Source organism: Lepisma saccharinum, chromosome 24 (assembly GCF_977018435.1).
Source record: "Lepisma saccharinum chromosome 24, izLepSacc3.1, whole genome shotgun sequence".
Lineage (NCBI taxonomy): Eukaryota > Metazoa > Arthropoda > Insecta > Zygentoma > Lepismatidae > Lepisma > Lepisma saccharinum.
In genome coordinates this window covers 52669108-52695872 of record NC_139252.1, presented here as the reverse complement: position 1 = coordinate 52695872, position 26765 = coordinate 52669108, and the positions used below count along the sequence as shown (strand labels likewise).

The 26765-nt window shown below is 39.0% G+C and overlaps 1 protein-coding gene across 1 annotated transcript in view; it reads left to right on the top strand.

The window, feature by feature from the left end:
* LOC145978450 (sodium-independent sulfate anion transporter-like) overlaps nucleotides 1-26765 on the top strand; it is a 51631-nt gene that overhangs the window by 5860 nt on the left and 19006 nt on the right. The window contains exons 3-4 of the mRNA XM_083111096.1: nucleotides 6321-6516; nucleotides 21454-21674. Of these exons, the coding sequence (XP_082967222.1) occupies nucleotides 6321-6516; nucleotides 21454-21674 (417 nt within the window). The remainder of the gene's footprint in view (nucleotides 1-6320; nucleotides 6517-21453; nucleotides 21675-26765) is intronic.

Sequence of the window (26765 nt, the reverse complement as noted above, 5' to 3'; positions counted from 1 at the left end):
TCTTATGTAAATATTATGCTATATTTCCTTATTGTTAAAAACTAGCAACCATAACATTTTAAGAATTGTGCAATATATTACCCACTTATAATTGGACTTGCTTAACTATCCCTTGAAAGCCTACCGTAGTGAAGAGTTACTTTCAGGCCCGTAGCGAGGGGTAGGCTGGGGAAGCTTAAGTCTAGGACACCATTCAACAGTGGCGTCTCGTCCCTTGGGGCTTCCGGGGCTTAGCCCCTAAAGAAAAACGGACGTATTCACGTAATTATCAATCACCATAACGCATAACTATCACACAGTCTTTTAAAAGGCGATTTTTTACGCACGTAAATTCATCGTCTGCTGCAATGGATACGACAGCGCTCCTAGCGGCATTGATGTCAATTATCGTTTTCCGGGGCAAGTCGCAAAGAAAGGCGTGGCCTACACCCACCTACGCTACAGTGAAGGTCACATGCTAGCAGAGAGAGGAGGGGACAGTGCAATGGATTTGAGTGCTGATTCGGGGCTACTTCCGTTGAGTCAAGGAATATAGAGATTAGGTAAAGCCATCCGAAGATTGCCGATCTTGAACGAACGCGTGACGTCGACGGAGAAGCAGTGAGCTCGGCTGAAGCAGACGGCCCGTAGCATTTATATGGGAGATTCAGAGAGCGAAAGTATATTATTACTTTTAGGAGGGGGAAAATAATAATTGTCATCCTCCAAGATGGTATTGAGGCATCCTTTTAATGATTAGTAACATAATTGAAAACGCGCTACTTTTAAAAGGAGGCAAAGTACATGTGAAAAAAATGTATTTTGAAAATCCATATTCCTGAAACTTTCTGACCGATGCGCTACAAAGAAATTTGCGTGTTCTCCTTTAGAATTTCGTCATTTTACAAATCGTAATATAATTTTAACAAAAACGTGGCATGCTAAAGAAGAATTAAAGAGTTTAATAAAATAATTGATTAATAGACTTAGTTTATTTTACTTCGCTTATCTGTTACATATGGCTAATCGCAAAGATGAGGATGCGTGATGATATGATGAAATTGAAGAAAGGAAAGTAGACCCATGACCGGGCGGGGATTCGAACCTGGGGGCCCTTGGCATCGTAAAGCGTTGTGCTAACCACTTCGCCACGGAAGTCAGCATTACAAGGAAATAAACAGAAATTGGCATCTATGATTTAATATGCGAGAAACATTTGCGAGGAGGTTATTGAAGTAAATAATTATTACAAGACGTTGTGATGAAATTTTTTAATATATCTGAAATATCGAGAGTTGACCTTGCAGTCTCTAAATGTACTTTTAGGGTTACGCAAAACCTTTACTCAAAATTGATAGTGTAAATTTATAAGCTATTAAAATTTAAAACTTATTCCTGTTCGAAAAGAGAAACTGCCAAGTCAAATTAATATTTCGTATAAATACATATATTTTTCTTTCATGAGGCCAAGAGAGTATTTGGAGGGGACGCTGGCTTGGGAAGGCTATAGCCCCTGATCTCGACCTGCAAAGGGGCTTCCAGTGGGAAAACATACCTATGAAATAGTCCAGAAGAAGGGGCGAAATGATTTTTTTTAAATGGCTCAAGAATACAAAGATATAAGTGGATATTTGACAAGCTTAGTCTAAAACTTACAACTGAAGTCGTACGTGTGTGTGGGGGGAGGGGGGGTGGCTACGTGAGGTAACACAGTGGAATATGATTCACAATACTAAAATTAAAATAAATATGTGGGAACAATAGAAATCAAAATATGTTGTAGCTAGTGACAGCGCAATAGTAAAGATGGAGGGGTAAATCATATTTTCCCGGGGCAATTATTTTTATTATTCCGTCGTTTTACTGGGGGCAGATAAGAGAGAGAGAGAGAAATTGTGGAACGAGAATTGGGGGCGTTCCTGCCCCCCCCTCCCGTAGTGTGGTCACTGCCTATGGCTATGCTGGAGAAGAATGCACCAATTAATACGCTATTAAGTAAAATAGATACTTTTAAAACTTTTAATCAAATTATTTGTGAACTATGATTTAAATTTAGAGAGAGCACATACCTGTTTAATTTAATTTGGATGAGTTAACTTCTGAAGCCTGCCATTTCCGAGCCTTCTTCCGGCGTAACTACACTGCCCTTTGAGCCGTAGCTGCTGCGTTCAGGTGGCGGAACGAGCAGAATACTAATTAAAACAAATATGTGACAAATATATATATAAAAAAACAACGTGTTGAAGCTATTGACGGCGCTAAAGAAAAGACAGAAGAAGAAGAACGGGCAGTTCAGTGACATTTTACGGGAAGCAGCAGGCACGTATCCAGGAATTCCTTTCGGGGCGGCGGCTGAACACCATTTTTTAAAGGGGTATCACAATTGTATGTTTAAGGCCAGTGGTGGCAATTGGGTTCCAAAATGTGTGTGTGTGGGGGGGGGGTGGACAAGGAGACAAGCATTAAGAGGCCATAGTGTGATAGTGTGGAGGCAAAAGAATGGGGAGCAACTATCTCCTAAATCGTCGCCACTGTTTAAGGCTGTCTTTGTTTGTTTGTTTGATTTGTTTTATTTTACTTCGCGTTTTGTGCCTCTTGGCTAAGTTGCGAAGATGGGGATGAGGGATGAAATTATGAAATTGATGAATGGACATTTACAAACAACCATGCCCGAGCGGGATTCGAACCCGGGACCCCCAGCGTCGCAGCGCCACGGGGTGCGGCGTTTAAGGCTGTCATTTTAATCAGAACGTGAAATCGGGACATTTTCTACCACTCAACTCCTCTGTTTCCATGCATTAATATTGTGTGCCGGAACCATCTCAGTATGTATGTTTGTTCATTTCTTCTCATCAGGCATCAAAACATCTATGTACCAGAAGTGTTTTTACGAAGGTATTACACATGCACGGAATGCACAATCCACTCGACAACGCAAGATTCAAACTGTGTGCTGGGAACTGGAATCAGACAGTTCACGAATATTTCTCTCTCATTCGAGCCTGAACACCACTAATGTGTCTTGTCCTCCCATGTTTGCAGCTCTTATAAAAGCCGAAACCCACCAAATTGTTCATATTCATGCCTAAGCACTCGCAAGTGTCCAAAATTGCCTGTTGACTGTGTGTCGAACCCAGTAGCCTTAAACAAAAGTATTTTTTTATGCCATGAAATTCTCGGACTGCATACACAAAATTTGGTCCTGGTACAACCAAATCATCACTCAAAACTTTGATTTTCAGTTGATCTGTGCAGCTTATTTCTTTTTTAATAAATCGCTCCAATGCCCAGCCCGATACTGCCGAAATATTCACTTTAGAGAGAGAGACCTTCGATCTCTTCGTCTTTCGACCCGAACTACTCGTAGCACACTACTCGAAGTTCCGCTGTCGTCAATGTCTTTAGCTTTGGGACCGAACTGGAACTACAATAGTGGTAGACTTCGTTACTTTACGGTATTTAGTCCATTTCATTTTCGAATCACTAGATCTTATAAAGCAACCAATGGACACTGACTGATCACTAATCGACTGTATGAATTGTCACACTTACCTATGAAGTCTCTACCTATTCTGTTGTACAGATCAACCGGGAAATTGAAGCCGCTTATTAATATCCTCATTATATTCTAGAACGTTTCGCAGATATCACGATTCGTAAATATTGCCAGTAGTTCGACTCCTCTTTTTCAAGAACGTTCCCTCTCGCGCTTTCCAGAGATTAAAAAATTACAATGAATCCGAATCGCCCTACCTGCGGCGCTACCTTTGTTGTGCAGCTTCCAAATGCTGACAAGTCTCTTCTACATAGTGTTCAAGTTCGCTACGACAACACCGAAAGCGTAAGAAAAGTTTACGTGCAATATTATCAACAACAGGGTTATAGAACATTCTCCGTCTTGCCTTGATAAGTATTTCTCTCCTAAAATTATCGTCACATTATTCAGGAAGACAAAAACCTAATTTTATCTAGTGTAAAATGAAAACTTTCATGGTGAGGGGAGTCCACGAGTTACGATCCCCACCTTGGATACGCACTATTAACAATAACAGGGTTATAGAACATTCTCCGTCTCGTCTCGATAATTATTCCTCTCCTTAAATTACCGTCACATTATTCAAGAAGTCAAAAACCTAATTTTATCAGTGTAAACTGAAAAATTTCCTTGGGGAGCCGGGGGGGGGCCTCGAACCACCTGATCCCTACCTTGGATACGCGCTATTAACAATAACAGGCTTATAGAACATTCTCCGTCTTGCCTAGATAATTATCTCTCTCAAATTATCACCATATTATTCAAGAAGCCAAAAACCTAATTTTATCTAGCGTAAACTGAAAATTTTCTGAAGGGGGGCTTGAGCCCCCTGATTCCCACCTTGGATACGAGCTGTTACCAATAACAGGGTTATAGAATATTCTCCGTCTTGCCTCGATAATTATTTATCTCCTTAAATTAACGTCACATTATTTTATTTGACACCCCAAGAAACAAAAAATCTCATTTTATATAGTGTAAACCGAAAACTTTCGGGGGGGCTTGAGCCCCCTAAGCCCCCCCACTTGGATACGTGCCTGGGAAGCAGTCACGTTTATTACACCCTTACATTTACATACAATATTATAAAGTTCTGCTTTTAGATCTCGCACAATGCCTTTTTCACAAAAATGGGCAATCTCGCATTTTTTTATATCAATCAAGCTGTGATATTTTAGATTTCTTCCGTTAGTGATAATAGTTTTCACAGCTTTCCATAGCATTTAGGCATGATTTCAGTTGACAAGAAAAAAATAATATTATTTCAAAACATAGAGCAAAGAGAAATCCAACGCGCTTAAGTTAAAACTTCCTTACATTGGAAGCCTGGAGAGAACAAAACAGGGGTTCCTTCGTAACACGATTTCTTGAAAACCATTTTACACATTTCAATCAACTTTGTGATAAATTGATTAGAAAGGATAAATCTTAACAGTAAAAGTTGTAACTTTTCCCTTGCTACTATATTTTAGAAGATATTCGTTGTCAAATTTCTCAATATTTGCGTAAGGAACCAGCCTTTTCCGTGCCGAGTGTTTCGATGGTGACGTCATGCATCCACGGACAACTGCGCATACGATCTGCGCCGCCGAACGAGCACCCCCTGCGTTGAGTCGCGTTCGATCTCGCGTGTTGTTCTGTAGTGTTTTGGTGGCTTTCATTCGCTATGTTTGAGTGAGTTTGGCAGGGTTGATGTTCGAACACAAATTGATGAAGGACATAGGCTGTCAATTACAAGACACAATGAATTTGTCCGGAAAAATAGGCATACATTAAATAGAATTATCGATTGCTTAAAATTCTGTGGTCGACATGAACTTGCTCTAAGAGGACATAATGAAAGAGAACAATCTTTAAACAGAGGCATCTTCCCAGATTTATTATCCCTTCATAGAAGAGGGAAAACTAAAGAGGGAACTTCGTGTTCTTTATTGTAGTGAAGAGTTGAAAAACATAAACTCTATCAGTAGATTGCATTCATTTTTCATTTAAAATTATTTAGAGGGTACCTTTTCAGAAACAGTAAAAATGACAAACATAGTTTTAATAACTCCAGTGGCAACAGCTGAATCTGAACGATGTTTCAGCACATTGAAGCGTATTAAAACCTGCTTAAGAAATGCAATGGGACAAGACATACCAAATGCCTTGGCACTTGCTTACAATAGAGATAGAATACATTTCAAACATAGAGGGCTTCATCGAAAAAGTAATAACAAAATTTGCTGAGTAGAAGAACAGGAGTCAACGTTAGTAGAAAGGTATGTTTCTCAACAATACCTGTTTCTTTTGTAATCATGTGAATTGTCATTATATTTGAAAGTCTTTAAAAAAAAAGTCCAGTTTTGTAGTTTAGAAGAAGATAAATACCCGTTTTTTTGTAATTCATGTAATTTGTCATTACATTTTAAATTCTTTCAAAAAAGTAAGTTCAGTTTTGTAGTATAGGAGAAAAAAATACCTATTTTTTTGTAATTCATGTGAATTGTCATTATATTTTAAATTCTTTAAGAAATAAGCCCCGGCCAAATTTCAGGCCACGAGACGCCACTGCCATTCAAAGCTGTTGACGGTGAAATTTACACTTGGCAGGAGTATATTCTGCTTACACTGTATTAATATAGGTTGTCAGTAGCTTGTTTGACATTTTGTGTGAAATATTTAAGCTTCCATTGCGTGTAAATCTTAGAGAATAAACACAGTGATGGACAATTTGCTTGGTAATACTTCTGCATAGCACTGTGCCTATACAATATCTCCACTATTTAACCTAAGTCTTGTGTAATAATTCTTCTCCATGTTTCAGTACGGATTGTATTCAGCGTTCGCCGGTAGCTTCGTGTATATTGTCTTTGGGACGTGCAAAGAGGTGAATATAGGACCAACGGCTCTGATGTCGCTGCTCACGTTCAATTACACGCACGACAAGAACCCAGATTACGCTGTGCTACTCTGTTTTCTCTCTGGCTGCGTCGAACTTCTATGTGGAATCTTACAGCTAGGTAGGTGTTGCAGAGGATGAATTCTTGTTTCGATATTATGCTATTTTGATGATTGATGCTCAATTCAATCAGCGATTCTCAGGCGGGGTACAGGTAAAATGTCAATCTTCTTGGGCCTCCACATGATTTTTCCAAATGTGCACGATCGGGAACACACACATACCTCCACCTTGATGCACATACTTCATGTAAAACAACTATTTCTTCCGCAGATTGCATAACTAGATATAAATGAATGCAGCATTGATAGGGAACAATTACAATTTTATTACAAATTTAAATAGTAAACAAATGCATAATTCAACAAAGCTACCAGGTATCTTCTTTAGAGAGTCTCTCCCAACCGCCGGAGCGCGCACCGGTACCGGTCCCTGGCATTATTTTTTCTGAAGTTTGCGACTTGCAGCCACAGCTGCCAAACATGATGGCCTTTCGTTCGGGCTTCACCAGCGATAAGAGGAAATTCTTTCTTGCCAGTGCTAGTGAGAAAATTAAGGCCATTGAAAGAGGACAGTCACCCGCGCGGCCTCCAGATTTTAATGACAACTGTGGGGCCATTCTCGAGTCGGGGCGAGAAGGGTGAAGCCATCACAACAATTTTAATTAACAAATACACTGAAGTGGAAATATTATGTTGAAGAATTTTCGTTGTCCGAAATGGAACATACTGATGAAAATCAGCAATTATCAAATTAATTTAATATTAGGCAGAGGAAACTAAAATATTCCATTACATGCAGTCACTGTCAACTATTTTAAACCAGATTTTTATTTGTCAACAAACCTAGCTAGACATAATCGAATTAATATTTTCCATAATTATGCCACAGTTAATTTATTAATATTAAATCTGAAGGTTACATATTATTTAACGTATAAAGTTAAAAAATTAGAACACTATATACGAGTAAAATTATTGAGATTGGAACATCGACATTTAAAAAATGAATTTACCGGCCCGCGGGTTCACGAAGGTTGACAAACACTATCTTGAGACAGATTGTTAGAAACATCTCCAGCGGACTGAGCGAGTCTGTCTAGCGAGACTGGTGGGCGTGTAGAGCCTGAGCAAGGGGCTTAGCGATAGGCTCTGGGTTCAGATGACGTCAGCGACTCGCTTAGTTGATTGGCGCTTCGAAACTTGTGACTCGTTCCGAAGCTTCAAATGCATAACAGCGAAAGATGTTATGGAAATAATCTCCCCTAAACATGTTTGAGGCACCAGAGACTAATTCCATAAGAAGTTGGACTCAGACTGAGCATAACAGAGTTCTCATCTGTTGTTTACGCAGACTGGCTTCAAAATTAAGGAATTCAAGAGATACGCAAGGAGTAGTACGGTCAAACAAAAAGAGCTTACTGTAACATGCACATTCCTTGTATCAAGTAAAGGGTTACATCGATAATTGCATTACAAGTAATCAATGTTAGATGTCAATATTGAATGAAAAACAAGAGTGCGCGTCAAATCTCCTGCATATGGCCTTGAATGGCTGAACAGCACCAGCGAATCACAGACGGCGTTGCCTAGTTCAGAACCTGTTTCACCTCGCTACTAAATCTCCGTGTGAGATTTCGACATGGCACCGCTGCAGTACGCTGCTATTGGCTATCGCCATGTGCAGGAGATTTGACGCGCACTCTAGCCATATATTGATATGTTGATTTTGAAAATAAACTTCTGGCAGGGCAACAGGGGGATTGGGGCGCAATTTTATCCCTCTTGCCACACCCTGTGGCTGTCCATGTCCATCGTTATGCTCGTTCACTTAGTGTTACGCAATGTGAAGTTCATTCATACATCATTTCATGCATTAAGGATGGCGGGGGGGGGGTGGGGGTGGGGGGAGCCGATCTACAGTCGGTCATAGGGAGGAGCGACACGTGCACCCCGATTGAGGTCCCGCGTGTCAAGGCATAAAGGATTTATTTATTACCAGCTTATGGAACACGGATGCTTCAGATGCAACAATTAAGGTCTCGTTTTTCATGCTTCATGAAGTAGTGTGAACGATTTTGTTGGGCATATGCACCAAAATAACCAGTTTCGTGGACATATATAGTCCGTGGGGGTCAAGCCCACCCGCAATTAAAAAAAATACAATTTAAAAAACAAAAAAACTGCTATTTTCTGTTTCTCTCATCTAAGCTATACTGAATCAATTCAAGAAAATATTACAAGTATAATTTTGGGCATGTATGCTATTAAAATAATTTAAAAAAACTGACTTAAGTGCTTTTTTTTCGAACAGCCTAGACGAGTGTAAGGAATGACCCTTTCTCAAGACACTCAAATGTCAACCTCTCTTCCACGTAGTACACCCTAAACTGCATTTTGCAGACTAGCTAGGCTCTGGCGTCTCGACCTACGGCCAGTATAATCCTCTATGGGACTTGTGTTTTGTGCTGTCCACATGTGTTTGTGATCGTCCCTTCATCTACTTTATCTCGTCATCTTTCATCCTCATCTTCGCCATTAGCCAAAACTGGCAGAAATCAATTCAATCAATGGAATCGAACAGTCTAAATTTTATCCCTCACAAGTTTCCGTTCTTCTAGACGGGGAGAAGATTCTCATATCACATGACATTTCAAATATGGTGTATTATTATGCATGGTGAACTGGCAGCTATGGCCAAAAGCAATCACCTGTGCATAGCAATTGTCTTTTTCTAACTGTATAGCCACATAGCTTATGAGTAGGGTTAGGATTTTTATGAACTAAAATCACCAAAATATGCAAAATAAAATATGCTCTTATGACCAACATTGTACAAAATATGCTCTATAATTTGAAAAATATGTCCTTATAACTGGACTGTTTCAAACATCAACATCTAAATGCTGAGGTATTTTCATACGTACTATTTTTAGTTCACTTTATGGGCTCTGAGTTGTAATTCACAATGAATACTTTCTGTAAATTTTCAAATGAAAATGAAAATTTTTGCTGCAGTCCAAAAAAGAAAAGAGTGAACCTGGGAATAAAAACGAATCCTGCCCCCCCCCCCCCTTTTAATCACCGCCACTGTGTCCTGAAGATGTAGACATAACAATCGTGATTCATCTATGGTGATGATGTCGAACGCATACTGTGCACGGACACAGATTCCATCCCTAGGGATACCCATGGAATATTTCAAACCTTGTTTCAGTGGACTCCTGTATTGTATTTTCTAACAAAAAGAATCTCCACTTTCTCGCGGTGACCTTGTACCCTGAGATACGGAAGGAGCTGCTTATGTAACACGACGTAGTGTCACACGAAAAGAAACGTTAAGTGTTTATTATTGTTATCATCATTATGTAGCTTCGTAACAAGGGGACAATTGTGTTAACGCACAGGTAGCACCATCTCACAACTTATTGCAGCTTCTGATTTAAGCGCTGTTCGAATTAACGGGGGATGCCGTGAATTTCACACAAAAAAAATTATCCCGGTAGAAGAAAATTATTTTTGTCCTGCCAGGGATGATTTTATCCCCCTCAAAGAAAATTGAATTGAACGTGTATACTGTATAACATCTGTTAAATATGTAACGAACACAATTGAAAAATCATTCGTGTCTATTAATGATCCAGTAGTCACAGATTTCCCTGCCGAAAAGTATGCAACGTCCTGGATTAAAGAAGGAGACCATTCTGAAACTGATTAAAACTACACGTATTAAAACGTTTACACAAAGCAATAAGACGAGCATTTTTACGCAATCTGCTTGTGTAAAGGTTGTCAACAGATTGTTTAGCGTTTTGTTTCAATTGTCACAGCCTCATTGCGTAAAACAAAGAATAACCATGATGATGGATTTAATTTTGAAACTGGACCAGTGTCGGCGCCGGGAGGGTGCGAAGGGGTGCTTGCTCACACCAGGGGTACCCACAGGGGGGTTTCATGACACGTCTGCGTCATGGGAATTATTGGGGGGGACAAAATTTGATACCAATTCTGTATATCTTCACACAAAAATGGAGGGATCGTCGTTTGATTGACTTGTTGATTTTTAGTTATGGTTATTAAGTACATACAGTTTTTCTACTTACCTGTGGGTGATCGCGGCGATGGGGCTGAAATAAAACACCAGCTCTTATGCATTAATTGTCGGTTTAGAAGAGGGGGAGACGTGCTGTTCGTATTAAGACAATGTTAGTCAAGCAGACAAACTGTTAAGACTAACGTTCAGTACACTAGCAATGGCAGTGAGTCTGAGCAGTTTTGTACGTTTTATGTTAGCAAACATGAAATTGAGCCTAAAGTACCTAAAGTAAACATGTATTGCTTAAATATGTCTGTATTATATTGTTCCCCAAATTTTGTCTGACCATAATAATTTGAGTAAATAATTCGGCATAAATGGGGGGGAGGTACGGCGAAAGTTCTACCTCTTTGGAGAAGAGTGCGTCATAGGCCTTGGGGGGATGGGCACCCCTGGCTCACACCCTAATTTTCTTCCGCACCCCCTTTTCAACTAACTCTTATAATGTCATATTAGGCATGCTGTCACATTGACAGTCGATATTGAAGTGATACCGTTCTTATCTCCCATGTTATCTGGTTTACCACTGGTAAATCAACTTTTTTCATGTACAAAGAAATTGCCCAACAATGTGTCAGACTTCCGTTTTTGTTTTACTTGCATGGCTGCATTGATGTTTTATTTATATTGCATCTAACTAATACATAATGAATATATACAATAAATAAGAATAGTTACAATAAACCAGGCCAAATTTTCAGAATACGTCACTCAACAGGCAAGCATTGATTCTGCTCTGAAAGAGAAGCCGCGTTGACTTTCTTGCACAGGCGGCAGTCTCTGTAAAGACCAACGGCCGTTGTATTTATCGCCTACTTGTTCTTTCTCTTTTCTCCAATTCGCATTGGAACAAAAATTTCAGTGGCTTTCAAGATATCGTCAGGTCTTGTTCGTGAAATAATTTAACGCGAGTTCTTCTACATAACATATCTAGTAAACATAGGATTTCGACTATTTTTCAAAGACTGTTAAGAAGAGGCCAAATGTTCTCATAGGAATCTTAAAGTAGTTCGCTGTTGAGGATAGTGCGGCAGGAGGCGATTTTAACGAAGACGAAGTTGCTGTACTGACATCGCAACATTTGATGCAGACGGCAGATATGTGTTATGTAAATTAACGCTAACGATATAGGGCTACCATATTTTGAAATGCTAAAAAGAGGACATTTTCTTCGAAAGCCACACGCACCATCAATTTATTCACAAACATGAAAACATTACATAAATCACACAATTTATCACCATTAAATAAAATATTATTCTCCATGATATCATACTGCCACTAACCTAACCTGACTTTATAGTATTGACGTCTACCCTGTTATATTGAACTAACCTATTCTTATGATTGTGTATTGTGGATTAGTCTCTTTATATATAGAAACACAGTACCTCGTTATTTGTTTCCTTACAACTGCTCCTTGTTCACAGTAACCCAAGCATACTTTTCTGTAGAACTTATCTTTTTCAACAATTCTTTTTCATTCATCAGGTAGGTATGGAATTCTTTACAGCTGATGTCCTTGTAATTGTACTGCACTTGCAAAATTCCTCGAAGTGACTCCACAGACTAACTGTTTCTTTCTTTTCTCCACTGATTCTGCATTAGGGAGAAGAGTCTTTCTACATTTGCATTGTGGGATGAAATGGCGAAGAAAAACTGAGCAATTTTCAGCAATTCCGAATGGCAGGAAGAATGTTTGGACTTCTCAAAATACACAGTCCACTTTTTATGAGCTTGAAGGTTAAGAAAATCATGGCCATGCTCAAGTCCTTCGCTGACAAATTTCTTGAGGTTGCATACTTGATCAAAACATTTTTCATCATCTATAGGTACACCTCTATCCAAAAGGTACTTAATAGTTGATTCCACATCCTTCCACTCAGGTGATTTTTCAAGAGACATCCACATGAAATCTGTAAACTCTTGCATGGGTGCCATCCATTTTTTCAGATATTCTATGCAGCTGTCATACAGTGCAACTACTGCTGCCATGAATTCGTCACATTCAGCATCCAGTCCATTTTTACGCCTTTCTTCCAGCAGAATTTTCACCTTTATTGACATGAATTCACTGGCTTTACGTTCAGTGAGCATGCGCTCAATGGACAACAAGATTCCAAGAACTTCCACAAGTGAATTTGTTTCTCTCTCAAGTTCTTCTGTACGTGAATGAAACATACCTACCAGTGTTTTAGGTGGTACAAATAAATTTCACTGAATTCATTTTCAAAGAATTTCTTGATCACTGTAGGTGGCTTAGGTTACGAAAGAAAGAAAGATTTGAGAGCTGTTACATATGGATGAGTCTGGTTATGCCTGGGAGTAATGACAACCATCTTGTCTTGCTATGTGACAACAACTTCTTATATTCAACATCAGCAAATTCTGAGAACTCTTTAAGTTGCTCAGTCCGGACTGTGTAGATGTTAAAATACTACAATTTGAAGATGATGCCTTCAATATCAAAATCCAATGTGTCTACAGCTTGATGTACACAATTATTCAAGATGTGTGCAGGACACCCCACACCAATTAATGACTTGTTTCCTAACAATTTCTTCAGTTTTGAGAAAACATTTTTCCCTTCTGCATCCCGGCGTAGTTCTCCAAACATGGTATTGTAATTGTCTCCAGTAAATGCTATGCACTTATCCAGCAGCCCCTTACCCTCAAGTGCATTCCATAAAAAGGAAGAAATAGTGCCTGCAGTCTCATTAGGTTGCTGATCTAGTTCAATTAATTTGGATTGCAATCCACCAGTTTTCCAATCAAAATACTGAATAATGATTGGGAAGATTTTTACTGAACCATGATTACTGCCGTCAGTAGAAACACCACGATAAGCAATCTCATTATCTTGAATTCTCTTCATGGCACTATCAATAGAATAAGGACCTAGCACAGAGTTTACAATTGCTTATGTCTTCGTTCTTGCAGTTGAGAACTTTCTGGCTACATTGGAATCAGGAAATAATGATTTTATCAAGCTTGATGTGCAGTCCATCACTTTATAACTGTTGTGATGCTTAACAGTATGAACTAACTAACTAACTCTCTAGCCTTCTTAAACCCGAAGGTTCATGGCTGCAGCAACACAAGCCTTCCATGTTTCCCTATCTTGAGCAAGATCTATATACTCTTTTCCATCCCTACCGATTTCCCTTAGGTCCATCTCAACGTTGTCCCTCCATCTTCGTCTTGGCCTTCCTACAGGTCTCTTACCATCAGGTTTCCCAACAAGAATCCTGTAAACTCCTCTTTCCTCTCCCATTCGTGCCACATGGCCTGCCCACCTAAGTCTTCTTGATTTAATTATTCTAATAATATCTGGACACGAATACAAATTATGTAGTTCTAAATTATGTAACCTTCTCCACTCACCTGTCTCCTCATCCCTTTTAGGTCCAAAGATTTTCCTAAGGATCTTATTTTCAAATACTCTCAATTTATGTTCCTCTTTCAATGTAAGGGACCAAGTTTCACATCCATATAATACTACAGGCAAAATTACTGTTTTGTATATTTTAACTTTTAGTTTCTTAGATATTAAACGAGAAGACAAAAGTTTATGAAGAGAGAAGTAACATGCATTTCCTGAATTAAGCCTACTTTTTATTTCCTCTTTAATATAATTTTCATTTGTTAATATTACTCCTAAGTATTTGAATTTGGAAACTGGTTCAAACGAGTTGTTATCAATAATTAGATTTTGATTATTACCTAACACTTGGTTTCGGCCTGTAAGCATATATTTAGTTTTCTCTTTGTTAACTTCCAAACCTATCTCTTTAGCAGTTTTGAAAAATATTTTAGCATTATTCTTAATTGTATTCACATCTGTAACGAGTGCACTCACGGTCCCCGAAACGACGTGTCAATCATACCCCGGCACGGGGCCAAACGTCGTTGTGTGTACGGGAAACCGGTCATGACTCACGGTCCAGTTATCAAGTTCGGTACTGAGACGGTCATTTATTGTCATACTATTGCGAGGCGGGGATAGATACCTTGAAATATTACACTGTTTTGTTTACCTTTGATATGTAGATTCGAACAATCATAACACACTAATAGCATAATATCCGGTACCTGAAAAACGTCAAATAACAACACTGACGAACGGTAAAAAGTGAATACATATATTGTAACAACAAAAAAATATTGCAATCAACAACTGTTTACAAAGCCTCCTCAAATTCTCACAACATTCACTCTGTCTCTCTTTCACACACATGAGGTATTTTTACATGTGAAGTATGGATACAAATCATGGATCTCGTTAACATAACATTCCTTTTGATTTTTAAGCCTTATGTGAATTTAGGGCATTTCTACCAGCTCCTGTGCTCTTTTAAATTAACTTAAGTGCCAGCCCTCGGAAAGCGGTTAACTAAGACGATTGGGTCGGCGTGGTTAAATCTTTCGTTCGAATGAACGTATGCATCGAGTCGTAAGCGCGACATTATACAAGTTTCTCGGACGGGGGTATTACACACAAGCCTCTCTCGTCCAATGAGAACAACTACTCAATTACATAGTGACGCAAAAACTTAATTGGCTCCAGCTGCCGGAAAATACACAAATCAATCGTCGGCGCGAGCAAAAATTACATCAAAAACCACTATGCAACAAATAATACTACTTCATGCGCACGACCTTGCAATAAAATTTACGCCTTTCACAATTAAACAGGACTCATCAGTCAAGTATCGACAAATTAAATGGCGCGACGGGGCGGTCGGTTACACAAAAAATGGAGCACACTTTGACAATTTACACTAAATATTAAAGAAATGGAATGGAGCTTCTAACCCTGAATGCAGACAATTAAATTAGAACATCTGAACATGAAATAACTCTTTTTTATAACAATACCAAAAATTGTCAGAGACGGAAGTTAGGTTCGGGTTTTCCTGAGTAACTTTGCAAATAAGTGAGGCTTCGGCGTTAACTGTACGGTGTTGATACTAACGACGCACGTTTACATGGACATGAGACCCTCTGAAGTATACTGTACCAGACTCTGCTACATGGCGTGATCATTCATCTCTCCTGGACGCGGGACTTGCACACGGTTCCTTTGTGGCGAAATTGTCCTCCGAGGTCGATCGCGACGAAGAATAATTGCGACGATATGGTGTACTTGCACCTCCTCAGAACTTCGGGCGTTCCTCTTGTCACTAGCGTCGGGTGTACGTGGTCACGCGCCGGTGCGGAATCTCTCTGGTGACGGGCTTCGATTCGGCGTCGTTCTGGAAGCGTCGTTCTGGAGTCGTCCTTCAATCTCTCCCTCTGGCTTCGATCGGCGTCGTTCTGGAGTCGTCCTTCAATCTCTCTCTCTGGTGACGGGCTTCGGTCGGCGTCGTTCTGAAAACGTCCTTTGGCCTTTGGGCAGTGTTTGGCTTTGGTGTCGTCTTTGGCGTTGGCTGACTGGCTTCATCGTCGTTGCAGGCGTCAGGGGGAGCGACGGCCCCCTTCTTTATCTTCTTTAGCCCTCCATCATTATGTAGTCCACGCTTGGCAAAAACAAATCACCGCGTAATCTTCACCAAAATAAGGCGCACACTGGTAACGCTCTATCTGTGATTCACTCACGGTACGTAAGGAAACAAAGTTAACGGACACAAAACAATAATCACGCGAGAGTGTAGCGCGGAGATGCTCTCTCTGTGAAATCCGGGTAAAAACTGTGTCTGGGATGGTAGCACCGTATATTTATAAGAGAATCAAATTCGTCCGTTGAAACCCACGCTCAGGTAGCTTGGCTTCGCTTTCTCAGGGGATGGAAATGACCTCTGTCCATTGTCTTGAAAGGCGCGGTCGGCGACGCGTCCTGGATCCTTGCAGGCTTGAGCTCCAGCTGATTTCTCTGGTCATCCGTGAACATGGGTTAGCCCGCCCGCTGCGACTCAAGCCTGGTAGCGACGAAAATAATCTTTCCTTATCTTCGCGTTGGTGCAAATATGTCGTGTTCTAAGAGGCGGCTGTCACCCAGGAAAGACCCGTCTCCCAACTTCCGACGTCTGGCTCGGATACAAGTTTATTCACAAAATAAAATCAAACCTCACACTTTCATGTTTGTGCATAAAATGAACCAATAAACAAAAATAATTTATATCGAACTGCGTTATACATGTCACTAGATACCGTGACACATCATCCCCCAGTAAGTCTACATCATCTGCATATGCTAACAACTGAGTCAGACCATTTAATTTTAGTCCTTCGTTAGTTTCTTTTACCTTCCTAACAGCATATTCTAAGGCAAAATTAAAGAGCAATGGAGATAATGCATCTCCTTGTTTTAACCCATCATGAATTGTAAATTTGTCAGACATATTAATACCCACACGAATTTTACTTTCTGTTTCACTGGTGCATACTTTTATCATACTAACAAGCTTCTTAGGTATTCCAAACTCGACTAATATATTATATAGTTTATCTCTTTTGACTGAATCATATGCTTTTTTAAAATCAATGAATAGCTGATGGACATTTTGATTATATTCCCACTTTTTTTCAAGTGTCTGTCTGATGTGAAAAATTTGATCTGTAGTTGATCTGTTACGTTTAAATCCACATTGATAATCACCTATAATTTCATTAGCATATGTGGTCAGTCTTGTTAGAAGAATGTTAGATAATATTTTATATGTTGAGAGTAGAGAAATTCCACGGTAATTATTGCAGTTCATTTTATCACCTTTTTTAAACACAGGAACAATTATGGATTCTTTCCACTGTTGAGGGATTTCTTCTTTATTCCATATTAAACAAATTAATTTATGAATTTGACATATTAATGAATTTCCACCATATTTAATTAACTCAGCTGGTATTAAATCAATGCCAGGTGCTTTGTTATTCTTTAGCCTTTTAATAGCATCTTTAACTTCAGTCAAGTTAGGTTCTGGAACTAAAGGTTCTGCTGTGTGGACTTCATTTACTTCTGATTTATCTCCTACATGGACATTTAAAAGGTCATTAAAGTAGTTCTTCCATCTATTTAGAATATCACTTGGGTCAGCTAGAAAATCACCGTCTTTATCTTTTATCAAGTTTACTTTAGGTTGCCACCCCTTTCTAAACTCATTTACACCTTTATATAAATCTCTGATATTTTTATTTTTGCTGTTTGTTTCAATTTCGTTAATTTTGCTTTTCAAGTAATCTCTTTTTTTACTTCTAAACGTGCGGTTAACTTCTCGCTTTATTCTATTATAATTATTTAGATTTGTATCATCAGAGTTATTTAACCACCTAAGTCTAGCCTGATTTCTTATTTCTATTAGATTATGACATTCATTATCAAACCATGGCTTACTTTTTCTCGGTTTATGGTATCCTATACTTTCTTTAGCTGCTGATTCTATTGCATTACGTATGTGCTCCCAATTCTTATTTACGTCTGTTTCATTTATATTTTCATCATCATTTAAATCCTGCAAAACATCAAATCTATTTGACAGTTTAATTTGGTAATCTTTCTTAATTCTTTCATCAGTAAACTTTCCTGTATCAAATTTTAGAACTTTTAGATTTTGTTGCTTATGATTTATCACTGAGAGTCTTTCTCTTAATTTAGCAATTACTAAATAATGGTCACTGGCACAGTCAGCACCTCTATGTGTACGAACGTCAATTATACTAGTATGCCTTCTCTTATCAATGAGAATATGATCTATCTGATTATGAGTTTTACCATCTGGAGAAGACCAGGTATATTTATGGATATCTTTATGTTTAAAAAAGTACTTTTCACAATTAAATTCTTTGAGGTTGCAAAAGTAATCAATCTTATACCATTATCATTACTTAATTCATGAAGACTTTCTTTACCAATCGTGGGTTTAAATGTCTCTTCTTTGCCAATCTGTGCATTACAGTCACCTAACAGAATTTTCATATCATACTGAGAAAATTTATCAAAGACCTGTTCTAACTCTGTATAAAAATCATCTTTAGTATTATCATCTTTATCTTCCGTTGGTGCATGTATGTTTATTAAAATAATTTTACACCACCTACCCTGTAAAACTGCATATGATATCCTATCATTAATAAATTCTACTGTTTTAAGAGCCGAGATAATTCTATTATTTGTAAAAAAGCCTGTTCCAAAATTATGATTTTCAGTACCACCATAGAAAAAAGTATAATTTTTAGTTTTACAATTCCCTTCTCCTGGCCACCTAACTTCCTGGACAGCTACTACATCTAATTTATACTTCACTATCTCATTAACTGTACACTGAAATGCCCCAGGCCGGTAAAGGCTCAGAACATTCCAGGTGCCTAATTTAATATCCTTATTCCTAATGTAGATCTTATCCTTAGTCCAGAGACCTCCCAAAGTAGTCCCCACCCGGAGATCCGAACGGGGGACTATTTTACCTCCGGAATATTTTACCTTGGGAACATCCATGGCCTTATATTGTTGTTTCTTGACATGTGTTTTTACCGTGCAGAGTTGTCAGCTCTACGCCTAACCCCCAATATGAATGGAGGAACTACTACACAAGACAAACACAAACACATTAGACAGCACAATTACTACACAAGACGAACACAAACACATTAGACAGCACAACTACTACACAAGACACACACAAACACATCACAACTATAACAAAATATAAACACAAACACACCACAACTACTACACAAGACAAACACAAACAAATTAGACAGCACAACTATTACGCAAAACAAAACCAACATACTAGACAGCACAACTACTACACAAACATACTAGACAGCACAACTACAACACAAGACACATACATACACACCACCGATACTACACAAGACAAACAGAAACACATTAGACTACTAAATAATCAAGGTATGGCTGAGCTAATGCTGATGATCATTATTGATAACTAACAGTCTGATTGCTTCAGGGTGGCTACTGTAGGAACATGATAAAATTCAAGTATAATTCCTGAGAATTCAAGGCTACAAGAAGATGTTTTCTCTATTTCAACATTACTTATTACCACCTCTCACCACCCACACAAATATATTTAGTCTGTGTGATGCCAATGTGTTCAAAATTCTAATTCAAACAACACTCCGTCACCACACAACCAACACCCCCCCTGCCCATAAATGCAACCGCCCTAGGTGCAAAAGCTGCCCCATCCTCATTACCTCTCACACCCTCCAGGTGCACACGGCCATTGGCAAATTTACCCTCCATCCCAAAGGGACCTGCCATGTCTCAAACCTGATCTACATCCTCACCTGCAACATCTGTGGTGATTTTCACCTGGGGGAAACATCAACGGCCCTCAACCTCCGCATCAATAACCACCGCTCCTCCACCCACAACCTGGACTTCACTGTCGCTGTCCACACCAACCACCACAACATCAGTTTCAACGACTGCTTCCGGGTAGCGATCATCCACCTCCTACCCCAACCAGCCAACACCTCTGTTCGCAAAAGATGGGAGAGGGCCTATATATCGGCCATGAGTGCAACCACTCCACCTGGCCTGAACAAGGCCACCCATAACGTCCCCACCTCACCCCACCGTCTCTCCCAACCCAACTCATCCCACCCTCCCAAAACAACCCATCCCACACACTCACAGTTTTCGACAAGCCTGGTGACGAAACTGTGTTTTTTTCCGTTCTACGTACCGATTCTTCTTCGATGGGGACCTGGCAACTCTGCAGGGCCCCAACTTCTGGTTCAGTCTCTTTTTTTTCACACCGAAGATGCTACTAAGTTATCGAAAATTCTGAATTTTTCCACTGTCCGGTGAGTGTTTCCTTTCTCCTTTTTTGATTTTTATTTAGCCCTTTTGGGCTAAATATATATATATATTTCCAGATAGGAAAAAAACAGGAATAGGATGAGAAAAGGTGCCAGAAGGGCAGATAAATAACAGTATGAAACGCGAAAGAACCTTCTGCAGCACTTACTTTATCTTCATGTTCACTGCCAGGTTTCGTAAAAAACTGAGTCAGTTTTGTAGATGAAGCTTCACCTCTGACGGCTCTTTTGTGCTTGCAAGTCTAGCCCTCCTTTGCTTGCCACAGACACATATGTACCAGGTTTACAAACCATACACTCGCCTTCAAAATCGTCTCTACCACGTCTAAAACATGAATACTTTTCTTGTAACTCATTACTAAACTTGCACTTTAATTTAGGCATATTAGTAGCTTACACAGTGTTCGCAAACTCTAACTTCCACTTCGAAACACGAACAAACGAATGACGCGGAAATCACATCGACCGGAACTTGAAACTGTAACAACAAACGAAGTTTAATGATTCGAAAAGTTGTAACTTCGTGATCTCTGATCTATGATGATTGGATAAAAGTAAAAACCCGGACATTTTAACAGAAAGTAAAAACCCGTCCGGACGCAAATTTCAGGGTCCGAAAAGAGGACGTGTCCGGGAAAACCAGGACGTATGGTAGCCCTAGATAAGAGAAGAATTTTCAAATGAAAGCAATAAACTATTCGGGCAAAACCAAAGTGGTGAATGCAAACTCTCTTTAAAATGATCCACGATTGCAGTTTTCGGCTTTGGAAAAACATCTAAGACGAAGGTGAAACATTGTAATTACGAAATATTGTATGGTGTGCCCCCCCCAACCCCACCTATCTAGGAAACAGCTATGTGATGTCCACTTTTACAATTTCAGCCCCCTCCGAAAAACAATCCTGCCTACGCTAGTGCCTCCACTGGTTCTATTCCAAAGACTCAAAATAAATTGTTTTAAAATGCAAATAATTATTTTTGCACTTTGAAACTCCCACAACTGGAGATGAATATTCTGGGAATGTTCCTTGATCGTGCAGACGTTAGGATTTTTCTATTAAACTGTCACGAATGCTCTTCTCTGTAAAACAAGCTGTTATATTTTCCCTTCAAGGCTTTCTGGTGGAGTTCGTGTCAGTTCCGGTGGTGTCCGGTTTCACTTCTGCAGCCGCCCTTATCATCGCCAGCTCCCAGTTGAAGGGGATTCTGGGGATTTCCTTCAAGTCCGAGAACTTCATCGACACCTGGTGGAAGATCTTCAACCACATCGGGGAGACAAAGCTCTGGGACTTGGTGCTGGGAGGGTCTTGCGTTGTAGTCCTCCTGATTTTGAGGGTAAGCATGCTTGGGCACCATCTTGAACATGGCCCCTCCTTAGAGATACAACTCATAATGAAAGGTTTCGCAACTTCAATATATACAGTATAGTCCAGGGGCATTAGCAATCCCGTGGGTTTTTGAATGAAGGGAATATATGACTACCGGTAATACGTTGCTAGTGTGGTACACAATCATGTACGTACTACCAGGTTTTTTACCCGCAATTGTAGTAGAAGGCCTGTGTGACGTCATAAATCCAAGATGGCTACCGCTTCATGCACTAACTAAGAAAATCCATCATAACTCCTTTAATAGTGGTTTTGGAAAAACATTTATATATAGCCTACATGTTTTGTTCAGAATTGAAAAAGGAACAATTAATTCTTACAGTTTTTTTCATATCTTGCACTGTTATGGAGATGTATCTAGTGAAACTATTTCGTGCCCTTTCCTGCAAGGATTCTATGCATATTTTACACTTTACTTGACATTCTGGCATATAAAGGGGGGCAATTACTGCCTGTGATATTTTGTTGATGCCTACTATTGTCGCGTATTGCCTGTGTGACATCATACATCCAAGATGGCTGCCTCTGCAGTCATTAACAAACAAAAACGACCATATCTCCTTAACTCCTTTAGGAGTAATTTTGACCATTTGTAAGTTTGTTGGGTTTTTACACGAAGGGAAGACATGTGTATGGAGGATGCTTTCATTTGGAGGCATACAATCATGTATTACAATGTGTCAGAAACCATAATGGCGTCCGAAATCCAAGATGGCCGCCTTGGAGGTTCTGCACATGATATACTATCCATATCCTGATTTAGAGGTCGATTATCAGATTTTTAAAGAGGTATTTTCTGTTAATACATAACAAGTGAAAAATATTAATTATTATTATTATCATTATCATTACTATTATTATAAATATTACAGTAAATTACGCCTGAAATTTCCGCACTGTCCTTTGAAATTTAAGCAGATCACCTGTCATCAAGATTGAGAGTGTTGTAATCATTTGGGAAATATCATGTCATCAATATAGTCACTTTATTCAAATTCCTCGTCACTCTGATCTGAGTCTCTGTCCTGTAAGTCATTGTTTTCACACTTTTCTTCATCTGCACTACAAAGATACAGTTCAGTACGTCGCAGAGAATGGTCCCGGCATGAATATTTCCTCTTTCCGCAATTACATGTCAACTGTAATCTTCTCTGAAGTTCTAGGTAGTGTGAATATGACAAGAATGATCTTTTTGTCATTCTCATTTTCTTGTTTCTCCATTCAACAGCCTATTGGGCTGGGTAGATTTGGATGTTTCTTTTCTGCTTTTATTTCACTCCAATACTTGGAAGTAACTCCTCCTGGTGAAAGGTGTGAGGGTCACTTTGGCAGCAGCGTTCGCACTATCTATTAACGGTACCCCAGTTTGCGTTTGTACTTGCAAAGAAGGCAAAAAAGTGGTTGTTGAACGTATTTGATGGCGCAGAAGATGATGTGCTTGAATCTCCTTCAAATCTTGGTTCTCCTGGATTCGATGAACAAGATGACAGAATGAAAGAATGAATTGATTTATTTTACTTCTCGTTTCTGCTACTTTTTGGCTAGTTTCAAAGATGAAAATGAATTATAGAATGAAATAGATGAAAGGACAATCGCAAACACATAGGGGCAGTACACAACTCAAGTCCCATGTGTCCAGATGCCAGAGCATTGATTGATTGATTGAGTTGGTGTTTTATTTAAGTCCACTTTATGCACAGTAAGGCTAATCGGGACTGGACCTACAATTTAAAATGGGATACAAACAGCTATATGTGCCTCCACCGGGTAACGAACTCGTGACCTCTTGATTACAAGGCGACGACCATACCACTGTGCCATCGGGGAGGCCATAGAAGTAGTTGTATTTACAATATAACCAGGACGAGAAAGTATGAACCCCCCTCAAGCAGATTTGGCTATACTTAAAACAAGCTCAACATGCCCATATGAGCTTTTTGCTCAAGTGTGGAACCCTGTCTAATCCAAGATTTTTGTAAAAATGCCCTCAAAAATTTCCTGAGAAAGTATGAACCCCCCTCAAGCAGATTTGGCTATACTTAAAACAAGCTCAACATGCCCATATGAGCTTTTTGCTCAAGTGTGGAACCCTGTCTAATCCAAGATTTTTGTAAAAATGCCCTCGGGAATTTCTCGGAAAGTATGAACCCCCCTCAAGCAGATTTGGCTATACTTACAAAAGTTGCATCAGCCAGATTTTTGTCCATAAACTTGTCAAAAATTGATATTTTTTTGGCTACACTTAAAATTAAGCTAAAAAGCTATACACACACACACACACACACACACACACACACACACACACACACACACACACACACACACATATTTACTTCTGGTTTAAGTTTAATTGGACCCCAGCCTCAACTTGCATATCTAGTATTAAGATAATGTATTTCTTCTAGAATTGCTCCGTGACTCTCTCATTTCTTACATCATAAACATATGATTTTTCACCTATGAGAATAACACTACATATGGTGTCATCAGGTAATGCCTCATGGAATTCACAGATAATTTTAATGTTTGTCCTGTCATTCACCACAACGTGTTTCCTTTTTGAAGTATTGATTACAAACATGGGTCTCTGTGCTTTGAATTCATCTGGTGTGTAATACATGTCAGTATTGCCAGTAGTGACTCTTTTGAAGGATGTAAATGCTTCATATAATTTGAGGAAATCATCCTTGGACATGTCTAAATTGTAATTTTCTCTAGGAAATACCTCATTTCTGCCATTTTTAAGATATATGTTCTTGATGTTGCAGTTATCAAATTTACTTGAATTTTTTTCCTGATTATTGTGTCTTCCAGTCTGAAACAGTACCACTACAAAATCAGGCATGTCATATTGTATGCTGGAGAATGAATTTGTAGCATCAAACTCATAATATGTACCAGATGCGGGCTTCTGTACACATTGATATGTATAAAATTGTAAAGGAATCTGTGGATTTTTTATTATATCAGCTTTGTATTTAAGAGCATAACTGGCCTCATATTCAACAACAGGGATTCTTAACTCCATAGTCTGAATAATGCATTTGCCTGCATCTGGTAGGGTATTAGGCAGAGCTTCCCCTGTAGAGTTTAATGTGCTGTACCTCATCAAAGCATTGTTATCATTTGCAGCTCTTCTAAATGTGATTCTTAAACCACTCTTCCACATAATATCTTTGTAATCTGAGAAGAAACCTGGCAATAATCGCATGGGGAACAGCACTGTGTGGTTTTTAGATAATATCTTATCACCAGCCTCAAATCCACCTATTTTATAGTAAGAAGCCTCGGTTTTGGATAATTTTAATGTGGCCAAAGCTGTGGAGGTAATGCCGGGATAATCCACTCTGTTTATAACAACGCCATGTTTTCTGATCTCAATTTCAGAGAATAGATGCGGCACAAAATTATCAACCAATCTTATATTTGAATTTGCCGGATAATCTGTTCCATCGAGCTTTACAACATCAAATTTGATGTATAGATCTGCTCTGTGGGGGTGTATAAATCCATCCCCTACATCAAGATCAACCTCAATCTCTGTGTTGGGTTGATTTAAATTTGCAAATGTCCTCCTGTTTGGGGGGAATGATTGTAGCTCATAACTCTCAATATTTTCCATTTTTTTTCTTGTATGTATTTTTATTTAAATATTAATCTCTATGATTGCAGTTGTTGTGGCTCCAGCAAAATCAACTAATTCTTCTTTTTCATTAGTGACCATCAATTCAATATAATCTATTCTATTATGGCACACAGGAAAATATAATGTTGGGGATGGATTGTAGATGATGGGCTCCATAAATTCAGAATTAGGTTTGAATGTTGCAATGATGCCGGTTTGTTTGTGAGTGCCTATGCCATTTGATTTGGTGATCATACCCTCAGCCACATTACAGTGAATATTTAGAGTCTCTATGGCCAAGAATTTAGGTATATTAATAGCAGTGTGTTTGAAGCCTGGTTCAAGTTTTGTGCTGTTCTCAAAGCCTAACAGCTCTCCTATAGTACCCAGATCCACTGTTTCTGTGGCAGATACAATCTCTACTCTGTGAGTGACAGAATTTTGACTTAACACTACACCTCTGGGTAATTGAGCATTTAGAGTAGATAGATTATACTGCCCTGGAGTAATGACAATATTTTGATCCCCAACTGCAATTTTGTTGTTGTGGTGTGTAATATTAGGGATCAAGTACATGCCGTAAAATGCTCTGAGAGCTATTGTTTTGGGATACACTATGTCATCATGTAACCTGAGCTTCAATATTGAATTTTGGCTGGTGAGATGGAATACCCCCATGATGTTTCAGATACCACAAGGCTTTTTGAAAATTTTCAATTGATGGTTTATTTATTTGAGACATATATCTAAGAACAGATAAACACAAATGTCCGCAATTAACATCTTTGAAGTTTTGAACACGGGCATTATTGTAATAAAGATTAACTGAATTTAGATATTTTATTAAATTTTCAGGTGGAACACCTCCAAATGAATCAAACACAAATGCCTTATTGTTTAAATATTTAAGATAACAGATCCAGTGAGTGCCCTGATTTTTGTACTTATCCAAATTAACAATGCCACACTCTTTGTTGAGTGGTTGTTCTGGTAAAGAATCAGACATGTACACACCTCTAAAATGTTTGATGCCTAGTGGCTTGATTAAAGCTTCAATATCTTGGTTTGTAAGCGGCTCTTGTTTTTTTTAAACTTATTCATGGCTCTCCTAACACCTTTGCCTTGTTTCTCAATGACCAGGTTATGGCGCTTCAATTCATCTAATTCTGCCCTATTTTTCTTGGCATCTATTACTGTTTTTGCTATGGCAGCTGATCCCCCAGCCAAGCTCGCAACAGCCCCGAGAGCAGCTAAGATGGCAGGGATGGTAAATATGAATCCCCCTACATGTGATTTTTTTCTTGATTGCTGTAATTTTTTTTAATTGGGGGGTACTAAGCAACAATTTCATACCATGCCCCTTTGCAATACAAGAATTTTTTTTCTTGCGCTGCTTTTTGGTTAAAAGACTGT